General features: G+C 40.1%; 1 protein-coding gene and 1 pseudogene across 1 annotated transcript; both read right to left on the bottom strand.

Moving 5' to 3' along the window:
* Nucleotides 1–1,008: 1,008 nt before the first annotated feature.
* On the bottom strand, nt 1,009–4,794 carry LOC142629924 (protein NRT1/ PTR FAMILY 8.3-like; annotated as a pseudogene).
* Nucleotides 4,795–13,106: 8,312 nt separating this feature from the next.
* On the bottom strand, nt 13,107–14,716 carry LOC142628764 (uncharacterized). Its single transcript, XM_075802806.1, has 2 exons — nt 14,245–14,716; nt 13,107–13,294 (listed from the first exon to the last, which is right to left on the bottom strand). Exons 1-2 carry the CDS (start codon nt 14,714–14,716, stop codon nt 13,107–13,109), a joined length of 660 nt encoding a protein of 219 aa, XP_075658921.1.
* Nucleotides 14,717–15,649: the final 933 nt, after the last annotated feature.

The raw sequence follows: 15,649 nt of genomic DNA, 5'->3' as shown, positions 1-15,649 counted from the left end.
GGACAGCATGCTGTTGTGCAACGTTGGTTGATAATTGGATGCAGTGGAAGTTTTAACTAATGAAAGGTTATTGAAGCACCACGTTGCAGAGGTGTCCATGTTATGCCTCCAGTTTCGGACCATCTTTTGTTGTTGTTTAACACTAGCAGCTTTTAAGGTATTGGAATAAGGAGACAGTAGGCAATGTTTGTGGGAATATATGAGGTAAACTAGAGCCACAAACAGGATCTTAATGATGTGTTGGAGTGCAAACAAGGAGGGCTTTGAAATTCAAGTTGGAATATGTGGGGCTAGATTTGGGTAGTTTGGATTTTGTTGATGACAATTTGAGATTGTGGTGATCCGTGGTCGGATCGGATTATGTGAGTTGAGGGTTTTATTAGATTGAGAGGTTTTGAGCTACTATTGACATCTGAATGATGTTCATTGTGGTGGCTTGAAAAAGTATTGGTTTATAGGACACAGATTGAATTTTGCTCTACTACCAAGTTGATGCAGCACAAATTCAACAACAGAAAACAGAAATAAACTTCAGAATCAACATCAAGTGAGCTAGAAAACCTAAGAAGAATCAGCACCTAGGCTAAGGGAAAAAAAAATTCTCAATTACATTATATCTACCAAATTCACAATTTTTTTTTTCTTGAGCCTTTAAGTAGAGCTTTCAAAGTTACAACAAATAAAGAAAGAAACAACCTAAGAAGTTCCATAAAATTCAAACCAAATAAAATCCATGAACAACTACATGAGGTGACCTGGTGTTGTAACTTTTAAGTAGTGTGCAGCCTGCTACTTTGTGTTTCTATTTTCTTGAATAAGGTTTTCCTATTCATCAAAAAACAGCAAAAATTAAATAAAATCACCCTGACACAAGCGTTTTCCTTGGAACTCAGAAGAAAATTTTTACAATTACAAAGCATGCAATATTTGTACACACATTTTCTCAAAATTTCCGTAGAGTTGTTTCCAGAAAGCATTTCAACACCACCTGACACAAACCCCTTGAAACTTCCATAAACATTGCCTTCTTGCAGGAACCTTAAGAAGTCCTCTTCTGTTTGTACTTTCTGGCACAAAATATATACACTATCATATTTAAGAAGCTGAGTCCAGCTAATAGCCAGAAAAAATAATCAATATGACCTTTGTTCAAGTTATTTGGTATCCATCCAGGCTTCCCACCCTTTGTTGTATAAGAAGTAACAATAGTAAGAATTAAAGAGCTCAGATAATTCCCCAGTGAATTTGTCAGAAGTGACAATGCACTGAATAAACTCCGCATGGCATCTGGAGCATGCTCATAGAAGAACTCATGCTGCCCAATGAATGTGAACACTTCTGCTGCACCCAACAAGAAATATTGGGGAACTTGCCAAAAAACACTCATTGGTAGAGCAACCTTTTTGTTAACCAACCCAAGCTCTCTTGCTAGATGCAATCGCTTAATCTCAAGTATGGCTGCAGCTATCATGCTTAGGATTGAAATAAAGAGGCCAATTCCCATTCACTGCAGCTCGGAGATGCCTTTTTCCTTTCCTGTAAACTTCCTTGCAATTGGCTCAAGTACTCTGTCATAGATGGGAATCCAAATCATAATACTGAGGAGGGCAAAGACTGAAAGAGAAGCTGGAGGAATGGTGAAAGAACCTATAGTTGTGTCCATCAACTTCCCTTGTTGAACAAACAATGTAGACAATTGGGCATAAACAGCAGAAAAGACGATTCCAGTTGCCCATATAGGAAAAATGCGAATCAGAATTTTCAATTCTTCCACTTGTGTCACAGAGCAAAGCCTCCATGGATTAGATGAGTTAAGGTTGTTGATCTCAGTTTCTGATATAGCAGCAGCTTTATCAATGAACCTACAACAGATAAAATCTAGTGATTTTTTTTTTTTTGGGTGTGTGGCAGGAAATGTTGTTTTACTGTTGAAGAATGCAACAAATGACAATTTGTCAGAACTTTTATGCATTACAGTGTAAATTGGGAGTTGATAAGCTATCTATGATCTATCTATCTACATTAGGAGATTATAAATAAAGAAAAATGTTATCATTTTTAAGAGAGACAATAGACAGATGAAACTCTTTTTTTTTTTTTCCAAACCACTTTTCCAAATATTGAAAATCTTTCTAGAAGTATGAAAATTTTTCTACAAGTGACAAGAGGGGGAAAAAAACAAAAAGTAGGAGAGTAAATAACACTATACATTTACTAACAGCGTCCAATATGTCCACCAAATCTTCTCCTCATACATACATAGAACAGTCTTCCACTACAGGTTTCATGAATCATGAAAATTTTAATAAGTTCCTACATAACATATATAGGGAAAAGGAACAGATTATGTAAAATCAAACATAAAGGAAGAATTTTCTTGAGCGTGACTTTGACAAAACTGATAAATAAGTGCTTTCGTTTGTTAACCATTCACAAGAAGAAAGAAAAACTAAAGATAGAGAAGGCATTGGGCATATGAAATTCCACACAAAAAAAAAAATTCTCTCATCCAAAATTTATTTAGACTAGCTGCCCCACCCCCAATTGGATCTGTTTTAGCCTGGTGCCTGGCCAATGATGGTTTAACTGACCATCTTGTGCTTAAAATGCCAAAAAGAAAAAAAAAAAAGGAAAACGTTCATTTTATATGGGATGTAATGGACACCTAATAATATTTTTGCTATGATATTTCCATATACATACATATCTTATCAAGGCATTAGTAATAACCAAAGAAAACCAATTTTAAGTTCAGGTTAAACATTTCATTTTAGGGAAAAAAAAATTAAAATGTTTCATTGAAGAAAATTACTTCAAACCGTTGCTGTGCTCCAGTTTACGACTTCCTTTAATTGCAGAGGTTTTGTCTTGTGTTTCATAGAGGAGACAGCTATCCTTCGGGACAACAACATTCCACTTATGGAATGATGCAACCAAAACCTGGACAATTCTTGTAAGAGGGCTTCCTCCTGGTTTTTGAAATCTGTAGAAGGCTGTTCCTGAAAGGAAACTCACAATACCAATTCCCATGACCAAAAAAGGAATGCCAAATCCTAAACTCCACCCAGCATTGTCTTGAACCCATACCAGAAAACTGCTTGCTACAAGAGCACCAAGGTTGTTAGAAAAGTAAAACCAGTTGAAGAAGGCTCCCTTCTTTGCCCTTTCGTTAGGTCTGGTATCATCAAATTGATCTGGTCCAAAGGGCCAAATACATGGTTTGACCCCCCCAGTCCCTAGCGCAACCAGATAGAGTCCAATAAAGAATACTGCATATTGACCTGAAGTGGCTGAAGGGCATACGGAACCCACACATTCTGCAGGCTTTAATGCAGAAATTGATGCTGAAAGTGTCAATGTACAGAATCCCTATTCAAAACAAAAGGAATGTAGATAGTAAGTAATCAATGCAGATATATAGCTAGTAGGAAATTTGGAAGTCGAACTGACACCATTGCCTTAACTACAAATATAGGATTGTGGAATATGGTTTCGGTTTTAATCCTAAAGGCACCATCAGAAATATGAACACTGTCAACTGCTGATTGGGTTCTAGAATCTTTCTTTTTATAGCCCTTGCAAGGAAAGTAACTGGAAAGGAATTATTGGAGTTCAAAGTTCATTTCAGAATTTGAGATTACAGTATAAAGTATACCATCAACATAATCTTTGTTTCTGAATTTTTCTCTTTAGGATTATGAAAGAACCATATGAAAAAGAATGTTATCCTAAGGGAAGCTGTCCTGTCTAAAAAGAGGAAATGATGCTTCATTCCATACTCACCAATAAGTAAAATACAGAGAAGACACCGATAGTCCAGTATCTTCCTAAGAAAGTATCAGCAATGAAACCACTAATGAGGGGTATAAAATAGGCAGTGCCTTGCCAAGTGTTAACGTTTCTTGCAGCAGAAACATTTGCTTCATTGAGTTTGTCTGTAAGATAATTAACAAGATTGCTGGAAATCCCATAATATGCCATGCGTTCACAGACTCCAAAACCTGTACTTCATGTTATGAACTGTCAAAAATTAAATATATTATGACGTGTATGAGAGCAATGTATTGAAAAATATGTCACCTAGAATAAAGGGGCATGCTTTCCACAGTCCTGTATTCTTCCTTAGAACTGGATTTCCTTTAAAGTCAACTGAGCTGTCTGCTGTGTAGAGTTCATTGCTTTCATTCTGAAAAAATAATATAAAACATCATATAAAAAAGATGCCAAACCTGTTATGATCAGTAGAAAAAAAAAAAAAAACAATGAACTATACTATTTTTGAAAAGGAGATAAAAATATGGCATGCTATCATAAAACATATTTAGCCGTATCAATCTTCAGATCAAGACCGAACTCAATTAGGTTGTCAATTTGGGACCTGGTAATCTTCCCATGGCCTTTAGTAAATAATTCTAAAAGAATCTAGATTTTAACAACTAGATGAATTCCATCTTACTGTGTTCCAAAGCAAAAAAAGTAGGAATTATCTTGCCAAAACATAAACCTTTATTAATAACTCAAAAAATGAAAAAGAAAAGGCAAAAATACAGCATAACTCCATTGACTTCCTATGATAAACTACTATTATCCTTGAAAAGCTGAGCCACTAGAGAGAAGATCAGAACCAAGTCAGTTTATCAATTTGAAAAATTGCCTCTGCCTAAGACACTGTAGTTCTACTATAATACCACAGTCACAAACACAAACGCACATACAAATACACAAAATTGTTATAACCTGTGTGTAATCATCTTCCGGAACTGAAAGTGCTCTTTCTTCCTCTATGGAAGCCATAGCTTTGACGTACGATCTAAGAATATAAAGAAAAATGTGCGTATATGCTTGTATATATAAGCAATGTAAGAGGCGGAGATACTCTAAAAATTAATGAAGCAAGCACCAAGAAATCATAGGTATTATTCAGTTCAAAACGTCAGGAGTGATGAAGAGACCTAAGACCATTTCTTCCCCAACTTTAAGGTTGCTTTTGCAAGGCTTGTTCAGTTTGATATTTGACTTACCATAAAGATAAAAATATAACATATTTCAAGAGTTATAAACAAGATAAGCAATATCTTTGAATGTTTATAGAAAAAAAAAAAACTGAAGTGTATCATCCACAAGCAAAGTAAGGTAGGATAGATGAAAAAGAAAGCATGAGAACCAAACTAATAGAAAACAAATGCATATTTCTGCTATGCACATTACCCAGTTTTGATTATTTTCAGTTTCAACTTACCAAATGAGATAATAAGCAAAATAAGCAAAATATCAGGTACGGTAGGTCCATATGGCAAATCCATACTCTAGTTATTTATTTATTTATTTATTATTGTTATTATTATTATTATTATTATTTTTTATCTTTGGAATTTGTCACAAGTTTTAGGAAAGCATTTTGAAGAGAATTTGGTTGGTAATTGGAATTTATCAAAAGTGTTACTAGCAATATAAGTTTTTCAAAGATAATGTAGTTAATAGCAAAGCAGACAGAAGAGATGGGTGGTGCGAAACATGCGGTAGAGATGTTCAGGACAAGCTCCAGTGGCTGAGTCGTGCCATTGGTGAATGTTGAAGGTCTAGATAAACATGATTAATTATAGACTATGATCCTTAATTGACCTCAGCTTATAAAGAGAAGAAAACAGTGCACAGTGTTATGAGTTTAACAACTAAATACTTTTGTGTTATTGTCTGTGTCTGGTATCCGGGGAACACCTAGCTAGGTTCACATATTGGAGTGCTCTTTTAATATATAATTATATATTTTTAGAAAGAACTAAAGGCTTCAAATCTTCTTCAACATCTTTTCCTAACAAGGATTCAGAATATCACACAAACTAACTTTAGAGAAATATCTAATTTGGAGTACTATTTTGTTTTGAACTCTTTTTTTATTTTATTAGAGAAAATCAAGCTCACCCCCACATGAGGTGGTAACGAGATCAATATAAAAGAGATAATAATGTCTTCTTAATTATAGTTATCATTAAAAGTTTAAAGCCTGTGCTGTGTATCTAATGATGCCAAAAATCGTCAGTAAGTCGCATGGTTCTCACGTGCTCTAGACAAAACCCACAAAACAAAGAAAAAGAAGACCTCACAGAGATTACTGGTGTGGTGCTGGCCAAATACCCTCTGAAGGTTAAGCTAGACAACTTTTACAACTATAGAGTGCCAGAGTTGGGGTAAAATATGCGTACCTTGATTTGTAAGGGTTTTGGGGTTTTTATAGTAGTATAGAGTTGATCTTCGTTTCTTGGTGGAGAAGGTCTTTCCTTATAGGGAAGATCCTCATCAATACACACATTTTGTGGGATACTTTCTGTTGGGAAATTTAGACACCGGTTGATAGATTTAACTAGTTTTAAACCCAAGTTGTTAATTAGATTTATTATGCATAAAACTTGTAAAAATAAACAAATATCAATATCATGTCAATATCATATGCAGCGGAAAAGTAAATAAGATAAGATATGATGACCTAGGAAAACCAATGAAACCAACCAGTTTCATAGTAAAAAACCTGGGGGGAAACCTTCCTGAAAAGCAATCTACTATAGTAAAGAGAAGTTTTAGATCTAATACAAAACCTTTATCCCTAAACTTTACAATCCCCGTAGATGAACTCAAAGCAGAAACCTTCTACTGCTTCAAAACCTCTGAACTCTTCAATATATGAACGCCACCCTTTGATGCATGGATCCTAGTACGTGACTAACTTGTTTGCACGAATCCCAATTCGTGACTCACTCACCAACTTGAGAAAGAAGAATGTTGGCTGCAAAGTTCTTTACTTCATCAACAATGAAGATCAAGAAGCACTTGGTTACAAAACCTTAAGGCGTAAAGACACAGTAGCTTCTTTTAGAGAGAATAAGGCTTCGGTCACATTTTTCATATGTTCTCCTTGTATTCTCTTATGTGTCGGCCTCTAAAATAAGTCTTATATATGTCTGCGGTTGTGAGAAAAGAAACCCTACACAAATACATAAGCATGGGCCGAAAATCAGATCTGAAAAACTGAATTTCATACTAGTTGCGAGCTATTGAGAGGTAACGAGAGCTATCGAAGAGCTATCGAGATTTAATGAATCTCAACACTTCTTCACTTGCGAGCTATCGAGAAGCTATCGAGCATCCAGAAAATTTCTCGATCGATCAAGAGGTGTCGAGCAGCTATCGAGCTTTGAAATCTAGCACTTTCTGACTTGATTCTTGGATAGACTTGCATGGCTTTAACACTTGAACTTGAAACAAGGTTTCTTGAAGCATTAAACACATCCTAGATCTACCTAAATACAAGTAAAGTGCATTTTGTCAAAGGATTAGCCAATTACATAAAACAATAACATATGTTCCTAACAAGTGAACCACATATGTCCTAACACTTTCCTTGTAGAGGTTCTTTTGATTATGGTTAATCGTGGGATACAAGATATTTCCTTGTATAAATGTTCGTGGGCATCAAGCTAAGCCACGTTGGACCTGTCAGACTCTTCATCCCATTGATTAATTGCCTCGTCTAAAGTCTTCCCATCGGCTTTTATGGAGACGTCCGTCGGGTACTATGGGGTAGTCAGCTTCATGGTGTTGTCGCTTCGGGATTTCGTCCGCTTATGGGAAGTTGACGGGTCCATAGGGACCATCGACTTCCTTATTTCCTACTGCAAATGAGAACACCCTTATCAACTGCCCCTTACTCCATGGCTCCGTCAGCTCCAACCAACTGGTCATAGAGTGCAATCATTAACTGCCATTTATTTATTATTTTTTGGAAAAAAGGGGTGTCATTAATTGTCCTTAAACAGCCTTCATTAAATGCTAAGAGACACATGACACTAGTTGGTTGGTCTTATTTCCTGCGCTCCTTCTCCCTATAAATAGTTCATCACCGCTTCCTATTTCTCCTTATTTCATCTTCGTGAGCCATAAGAGAGATAGAGCTATCGCGCCATCGTCCAAGCCATCTGTTACTTGCCGGCGTCACTCCTTCGTAGGACCGTTGCTTTCAACCTGCCCGTCTATTTGTAAGTTTTCTGACTATTGCTTTTATACTTTTTGCAACCTATCCCTTTTTTTATGTTTTGAGACCCGTCGAGATAGGTTCTTAGAAAAATACCTCCGTTGCTTGTAGGTGGATAGATGTTAGATAGGGAAGCGACGAGTGAACTATCACCGCCAATCTGTGAGGGTGCAGGCTACGATGAGGTCTTTCTGTTAGGGTGCGAGCCTGAGGAAGATTCTCTACGACCCCTAGAAAGGGAGTCGTCTACCTAGTCTTTGAGTCATGAATATGAGGAAGAGGATGAAGGATATGTGGAGGTAGGTGACGAGGGAGAAGAGGATGATGAGGACGGAAAGGATGAGGAGGGAACCCCTTCTGAAGGAGGAGATTCTGAGGGTCAAGAGGACGGTGGTGCCCGTCCCTTCATCCTTCCTGCAATGTGGACAGTTAACGACTTTATCCCAAAGATGACATCCAAGGTGTTAAATGCCCTTTGGGACCATTACCAAATCCTGGAGCACATCCCTCTTCGTCTACCCAAGAAATTTGAAAAGTGTTATTCTAGGAAGACGGCGGATGTGGGCATGTATGATGCCATGTTTGCCACCGGACAAAGGTTGCCATTGATGGAACTACATCATCAGCTGGCCAATTATTTGGGTTTATCTGTCAGCCAAATAGTACTAATGCTTGGAGAGTATTCATCGAGGTTGAAGTAATTAAGGGTCAGCTTAGCGGCGAGAAATGTCGGCTTACCCTTGACGAGTTTTTCTACTGCTACAAACCCTATCATAATGCCTCGGCCCAAGGGGTTTACCATTTCTTGGTGAGGAAGACGTCGCTTAGGTTAGTGTCAAACATGCCTGATTTGAATGGAAATTGGAAGAATAGGTATTTTTTCATCCAAGGGAAGGATTGGGTGTGTAGACAGGATGAGTGGGACAGCATGCCCCAAGGGTTCGACAATACATGGGGTATTGTGAGGGATTCAGGTGTGACACCGTCCATGTTTGTTTTCACCCTTGTCTGTCTTCTTTTATCATGATCTTTAATGTCGTATGTTTCCTTTTTCATCTAAGGTCCGTCCACAAAAAACTAAGGAGCAGGAGGCTTTCATTCTTTTTGTGTTGGAGATCCCTTTTGCTCAAAGGTATTGGAAGGACCTCGTCACACTAGATACCTTTCACGCTAATTGTGGTGGTCTTGAGCTGTCGGTTGAAGCCCGTCGTCTACACGCTTATTCTTGCCAATGTAAGTTGTGAATTTCTTGCCCCTTTTCCGCCATCTGTCTTTTCTTTTTCTGATATCCGTCCATTTTCTAAACAAAAATAGAAGCCAAGAGACAGAGGGTGTTGGTGAGGTAAGCTTTTGCGGCACACAAGCAAAAAAAGAAATGTGGGTCCTCGACGTCAACCATTAAGGTCGTCAACAAGGGGGCCTTAAAAAGAAAAAATAAAGGCAAAGACAACCGTCCATACAAGAAGGGGTTGGGTACCCCCATTGATAATAAGCAACTGAAATAGCTGTCGCCTCTTAAACCTAGCCATGGAGTTGGCAAAGGGCTGATGATGGGGAAGGGTCCTATTGGCCCAGGAACTGTTCATCGTCTACTTACACATAAGGAGTATGCCGTTGAGATGGTTGAATCAATTATCAAGGAGACGGACTTGGACCCATGTGTTGACTAGACAACTGAGGACTTGGGGGCATAGGGTCTCTTTGATTTGTCCAGGGTATGCTATGTCCTTATATGCTACTTTTCCATATGTATATATATTTCACTGACGGATGTCTTAATCTTAGGAGTTGGTGCGCATGAGGGTGCTTCAAGATAGGTGTGTTGCTTAAGAGATGGCGATCCGTAGGTTCCGAGAACGTCAGGAGATTGAGAGCAAGGAAAAGGAGCAGTATAAGGAGGGCCTTCGCACTCTCAACAAGAATCTGACATTTGTAAATGCCAAGTTGAAGGAGGAGTCCCACCTTTGAGGAAAAGTGGAGATGTTGAAGGCAGGTTTGGCGACAGAACTGTTAACCCTCCATGATCAAATGAGCAAAGCCAAGGTCGACGCCGTGGAGGAGTTTAGGGCTTCCCAAACTTTCATTGACACATGCAGCATCTACTAGGGTGACGGATTCGAGGATTGCTTAAAGCAAGTTGGATCCATCTACCCAAACCTTGACTTATCCAAGATCATTCTAGACAACCTAATGCCGACGACTCCTGGGGGTGGTGATGCCATGAATGAAGAGTTTGATGATTCTGTTCATATTGAGGAGTAAGGCCCAAAAGGTGACCTCATGGTTATTGCTCAGCCTGTTCCTGTAGGCGTTGTTGCCCCTTCGATTCTGTCTGTTGAGGACCCTCCTGTAGAGGGTGCTATGGACCCGTCTGCTCCAGACGGTCCCTTGGTCTCATCTGCTGTGGATCCTTTGGCCTAGAAAGTTGTGAACCCGTTAGCTTTGGATGCTCCTCCATCTTAGTCCTTTTTTTTAGATCTCCTTAATTTTGCTGTACTCTTTATTTTTAGACAATCGCAACCGCCCTTCTGTTTTTTGGGCTTTATTGTAAATACTTTTCCCTTCTTATGGGCTTTTATTTAATATTCTGTTATTACATTCGTCGCTTTTAGTTCCCTCGAGGATTTGGTTATGCTTTTTGATTCCTAATGTGTTTATTCGTCTGCCTTAGCATACACGTTAGGGCACACCTGTCCCCTTGAGGACTTGGTGACGAACCCGTCTACTTGGACTTAGTATTTTCAAGGTATCCTTGGGATGATCTTGTCCACTTAGACATACCTGTCCACTTGAATTTAGTGATTTCAAGGTATCCTTAGGATGAGTCTGTCTACTTAAGGTATCTAGGGGTGAACTCATCCTCTTATGGACTTAATAATGAATCCATCCACTTAAGGACTTGATAATTTGAAGGCATCCCTTGGGATGAACCCGTCCACTTATGGACTTAATAATTTAATGGCATCCCTTGGGATGAAGTCGTCCACTTATGGACTTAATAATGAACATGTCCACTTAAGGACTTTAATTTGAAGGCATCTCTTGGGATGAACTCGTCCACTTATGGACTTACTAATTTAATGGCATCCCTTGGGATGAACCCATCCACTTATGGACTTAATAGTTTAATGGCATCCATTGGGATGGACTCGTCCACTTATGGACTTAATTATAGACATAGTTTTGTAGAGATGTATACATACACATGTCATATCTAATAACCCCTCTTATTGTGATAAATATGTGCATAAGTAAAAAATTGTTCTTTGAAAAGAATAAAAAGCCGCCATTTGGGCTTATAAAGTATTTTAGATAGTAAAAATTAGCTAAAAGAAGTAAATTGGAAATGAGGAGTGGTATTGTTTGTGCCGTTGTCTATTGGTAGTATCTCTTCAGGTGCTCGGTGTTCCACGGATGGGACAACTTTTGTCTGTCTAGCTTCTCCGGGTGGTAGGTGCCCTTCCTTTGCTATGACATGATTCTGTAGGGTCCTTCCCAATTAGGTCTTAGCTTTCCTTCAAAGGGATCTCTCGTGGCACCCGTCATCTTCCTTAAGATGAGGTCTCCAACTTGAAAATCTTTGTGTCTGACTCTAGTGTTGTAATATTTGGCCATGAGATCTTGGTATTGTGCTAAATTTTGTTCAGTTGTTGCTTTAATCTCGTCTACTAGGTCAAGCTATAGGCACATGACTTCGTGTTGCCTACTTTCATCATGGTTCTCCACTCTGTAGCTTGTAAGTCCGACCTCGGCTGGGATAACGGCTTCACTCCCATATGATAGTCAAAATAACGTCTCTCCCGTAGGTGTTTTGGCCATCATCCTATATGCCCATAGCACACTTGGCAACTCTTCTGGCCATATACCCTTTGCCCTCTCGAGCCGAGTCTTGATTATTTTGAGCAAGGATTAGTTCGTGACCTCAACTTGCCTGTTGGCCTGAGGGTGGGCAGGTGAGGAGTAGTAATTCTTGATCCCCAACTATGAGCAAAAATCCCTGAATGAGTCGTTGTCAAACTGTTTTCCGTTATCTAAGACCAAGACTCTGAGGATCCTATACCTGTAGATGATGTTTCTCTAGACAAAACTTTGTATGCTTTTCTCTGTGATGGTGGCCAGGGCTTCAGCTTCCACCCATTTGGTAAAGTAATCTATACTGACTACTAGGAACTTTAGTTGTCTCATAGCTATTGGGAATGGGCCCATTATGTCGAACCTTTACTAAGCAAAAGGCCATGGGGCTGTCATTGAAGCGAGCTCTTCTGTTGGCTGTCTAATGACGTTGCTGAACCTTTGACACATGTCGTTGGCTTTGACATAGGCTTGGGCATCCTTCTACATGGTAAGCCAATAGTATCCTGCCCGAATCATTTTGTGCACCAGCGATTGTGACCTTGAATGGTTCCCGTAGATCCCTTCATGAACTTCTCTCATGACATAATATACTTCCTTGGGGCTCAAGCATCTTAGGTACGGGTAAAAGAAGCCTTTTTTTGTATAAGACATCCTTTATCAGGACGAATCGTGCCGCTTGAACCTTCAGCTTCCTTGCGGCCTCCTTATGGTCAGGTAGTGTGCCGTCTTTCAAATAAAAAACTATTGGTGTGGTCTAGTTGCTTCCTGAGTTTATTTCCTGCACATCAATGCCATCTATCAAAGGTGAAAGCTAAATAAAGGAAAGTACCTTACTGGGGATGAGCATGTGTTCTACTGATGCGGCTTTGGCAAGATGGTTGGCTTGCTCGTTCTCTGCCCTAGGGATTTGAACAAACTTGGTCTGAAGGTCGCCCACCCATTTCCTTACTTGCTTTAGGTATTTCTTCATTCTTTCCCCTTTACATTAGTTGTCACCATTCACCTGATTTGTGACCACCTGAGAGTCGCAATACACAACCACACTTATGGCCCCTGCTACTTGGGCGAGATCCAATCCTGCCACTAAAGCCTCGTACTCCACCTCATTGTTTGTCGTAGTGAAGTTGAGACGAATCATGCATTCGATCTCATCCCCTTTTGGAGAGTAGAGGACTACACATGCTCCACCGGCTTGCCTATTAAATAATCTGTCCTTGTGGATACTCTATTGAGGATGCTCTTTTGCCCCCTGGCCTTCTGTATTGGTGAATTCTACAATGAAGTCAGTGATCACTTGTCCCTTTATGGCAATATGCAGGTGGTATTGCACATCGAATTTGCTTAACTCAATTGCCAATAGCGCCTTCTGTCCAGCAGCTTCAAGATTACTCATTGCTTTCCGTAGAGGCCTGTCTGTTAGAACGACCACAGTGTGGGCCTAATATATGGCTTCAGCTTTCAAGCTACGGTCACTAAGGCGAAGGCTAGCTTTCCCATCAAAGAGTACCTTTCCTCTACACCTCGAAGTGCTCGGCTAATGTAGTATACAGGCTTTTACACCCTGTCTTCTTTTTTGATCAAGGTTGCACTAACGACAGCCGGGGAGACGATCAAATAAAGAAATAGCTCCTCCCTTGATTTGGAGGGACTTAGCAACGATAGGGAAGAGAGGTATGCTTTTAGGTCCTTGAATACTTGTTGACATTTGACTGTCCATTTGAAGGACTTCTTCAACATGCGAAAAAAAGGTTGGCATTTGTCCTTTGCCCTTTACATGAACCTGTTTAGCATTGCTACCTTATTGTTGAGGCTTTGTACTTTTTATTTTTTAAAAATTATTTCTTGGTGGTGCTATCTCCATTATGACCCAAATCTTGTCTGGGTTGACTTCAATACCTCTCTGAAACACCATGAACCCTAAGAATTTTCTAGCCATTACCCCAAATCTGCATTTGCTCGGATTGAGCTTCATGTTGTAAGAGCGGAGCTGCAGAAAGTATCAAAGGTCTCCTTGAGGTCGTCTAAATGCTCATCTTCCCTTTGGCTCTTAGGCGAATACTCGCTTCTTTTGACAGATAGGGGGAAAAGAGGATGATACATTCAACCTGTGCACCATGATCGAAGGGTCAATCCCGGGCATGGCTTCGTGGCTCTAGGCAAAGACATTTCTCTTAGAAATGCCGTGAGCGCTTGACGGACTGGTGGGCTGGTAAGGGTGCCGATTCTAGCCGTTCACTCAGGCTTGGAGGTGTCGAGAATGATCTTCTCTTACCCCTTAATGGGCTCTGTAATTGTCTGTTGTTCTTCTATGGTCATGGTCTATAAGTGATCATCCATTTTTAGCATTGTTATATAGCACTCACGTGCTACCACCTGGTCCCCGCGTACTTCTCTTGATCCGTACTCAGTGGGGAGCTTGATCATCAAATGATAAGTTGAAGTTACAGCTTTCCATGAATTGAGGGTAAGTCGACCCACTAGGGCATTGTAAGTAGATGAAAAGTCAAAGACGAGGAATGTAATATCTTTAGTGATTTGTTGTGGGTAACCACCAATTGTCATGGGCAATGTGACTGTACCGATGGGGTATACTTTCATTCCTCTGAACCTAACGAGCGGTGCGTTGGTCGGCACCAGCCATTCTCTCTCAATCCTCATCTGCTGGAACGTCGGGTAGTAAAGGATATCAACGGAGCTTCCATTGTCAACTAGGACTCGGTGAGTGTTATAGTCCCCTACCCGTATGCTAACAATGAATGCATCATCATATGGGTGGTGGAGGCCTCGTGCATCTTCCTCTGTGAACCTAATTACAGGGTTTTCGATTTGTGCCATTTTTGGGACGAAACCCGTCAGCTGGACGTTTAGAACCATCCTAAGGTAGGTCTTGCGAGCCTTCTTAGATGAAACGGAAGTTGTGGTACCCCCTACGATCATTCTTATGTCCCCTAGGGGTGGCTTAGGGCACTCGTTTTCCCTCTAGGCAGCCTATTCTTGTGGTGGGTTGATCCTTTCCTTGTTGATGAATCGTTGTAGTTTTCCTTGTTTGATTAGGGCTTCTATCTGTTGCTTTAAGTCATAAAATTTAGACGTGTCATGACCGTGATCACGATGAAAGCAGCAATACTTGTCTCTAGACCTCTTACTGGGATCTTCCTTCAACTTGCCAGGCCATGTTAAGGCCGTATCATCCTTGATCTACATCAGGACCTGATCAATTGGGGCAGCTAGCAGGATGAAGCTTGCAAACCTTCTAGTGGGGGGTTTGGAGTGCCTATCCTCCCGTTGGTCTTTGGTCCTTGTTGTCTTTCGCCCCTTGTCCTGTTGTGCATTTTCTTGCATTTCCCTTTTCTTGGGCTTCTCCTATCGGGCTAGTTGCGTGTCTTCTGCGTTTATATACTTAGTAGCTCGATAAAGGACATTCGACATGGTTTTTGGGTCATTTTTGTACAAGGAAAATAAAAACTTCCCCTTCCTTAATCCATTGGTGAATGCAGCAACAAGTATCTTGTTATCAGCTTCGTCAATAGAGAGGGCTTCTTTGTTGAAACGGGTTATGTAAGATCTCAGCATCTCATCCTCCCGTTACTTGCTGCTCATCAAGCATGCAGTGGACTTCTTGTACCTGTGCCCCCCGATAAAGTGCTAGGCAAATTGTGCACTCAGCTCCTTGAAGGTACTAATGAAGTTTAGCGTCAACCTACTGAACCATACCTTTGCGGGGTCCTTCAGCATGGTTGGGAAAGCTTGGCACATGATCTCATCCGC

This window comes from Castanea sativa, chromosome 3 (assembly GCF_040712315.1).
Source record: "Castanea sativa cultivar Marrone di Chiusa Pesio chromosome 3, ASM4071231v1".
Taxonomy (NCBI): domain Eukaryota; kingdom Viridiplantae; phylum Streptophyta; class Magnoliopsida; order Fagales; family Fagaceae; genus Castanea; species Castanea sativa.
Note: the sequence above shows the minus strand (reverse complement) of the source record. Positions and strands in the feature narration are given on the sequence as shown.

Coding starts and splice junctions, on each gene's coding strand:
- LOC142628764 (XM_075802806.1), bottom strand. CDS start 14,716: ATGGCACAAATCGAAAACCCTGTAATTAGGTTCACAGAGGAAGATGCA. Junction 13,295..14,244: donor CGGGGACCAGGTGGTAGCAC/GTGAGTGCTATA, acceptor TCGTTCTAACAG/ACAGGCCTCTACGGAAAGCA.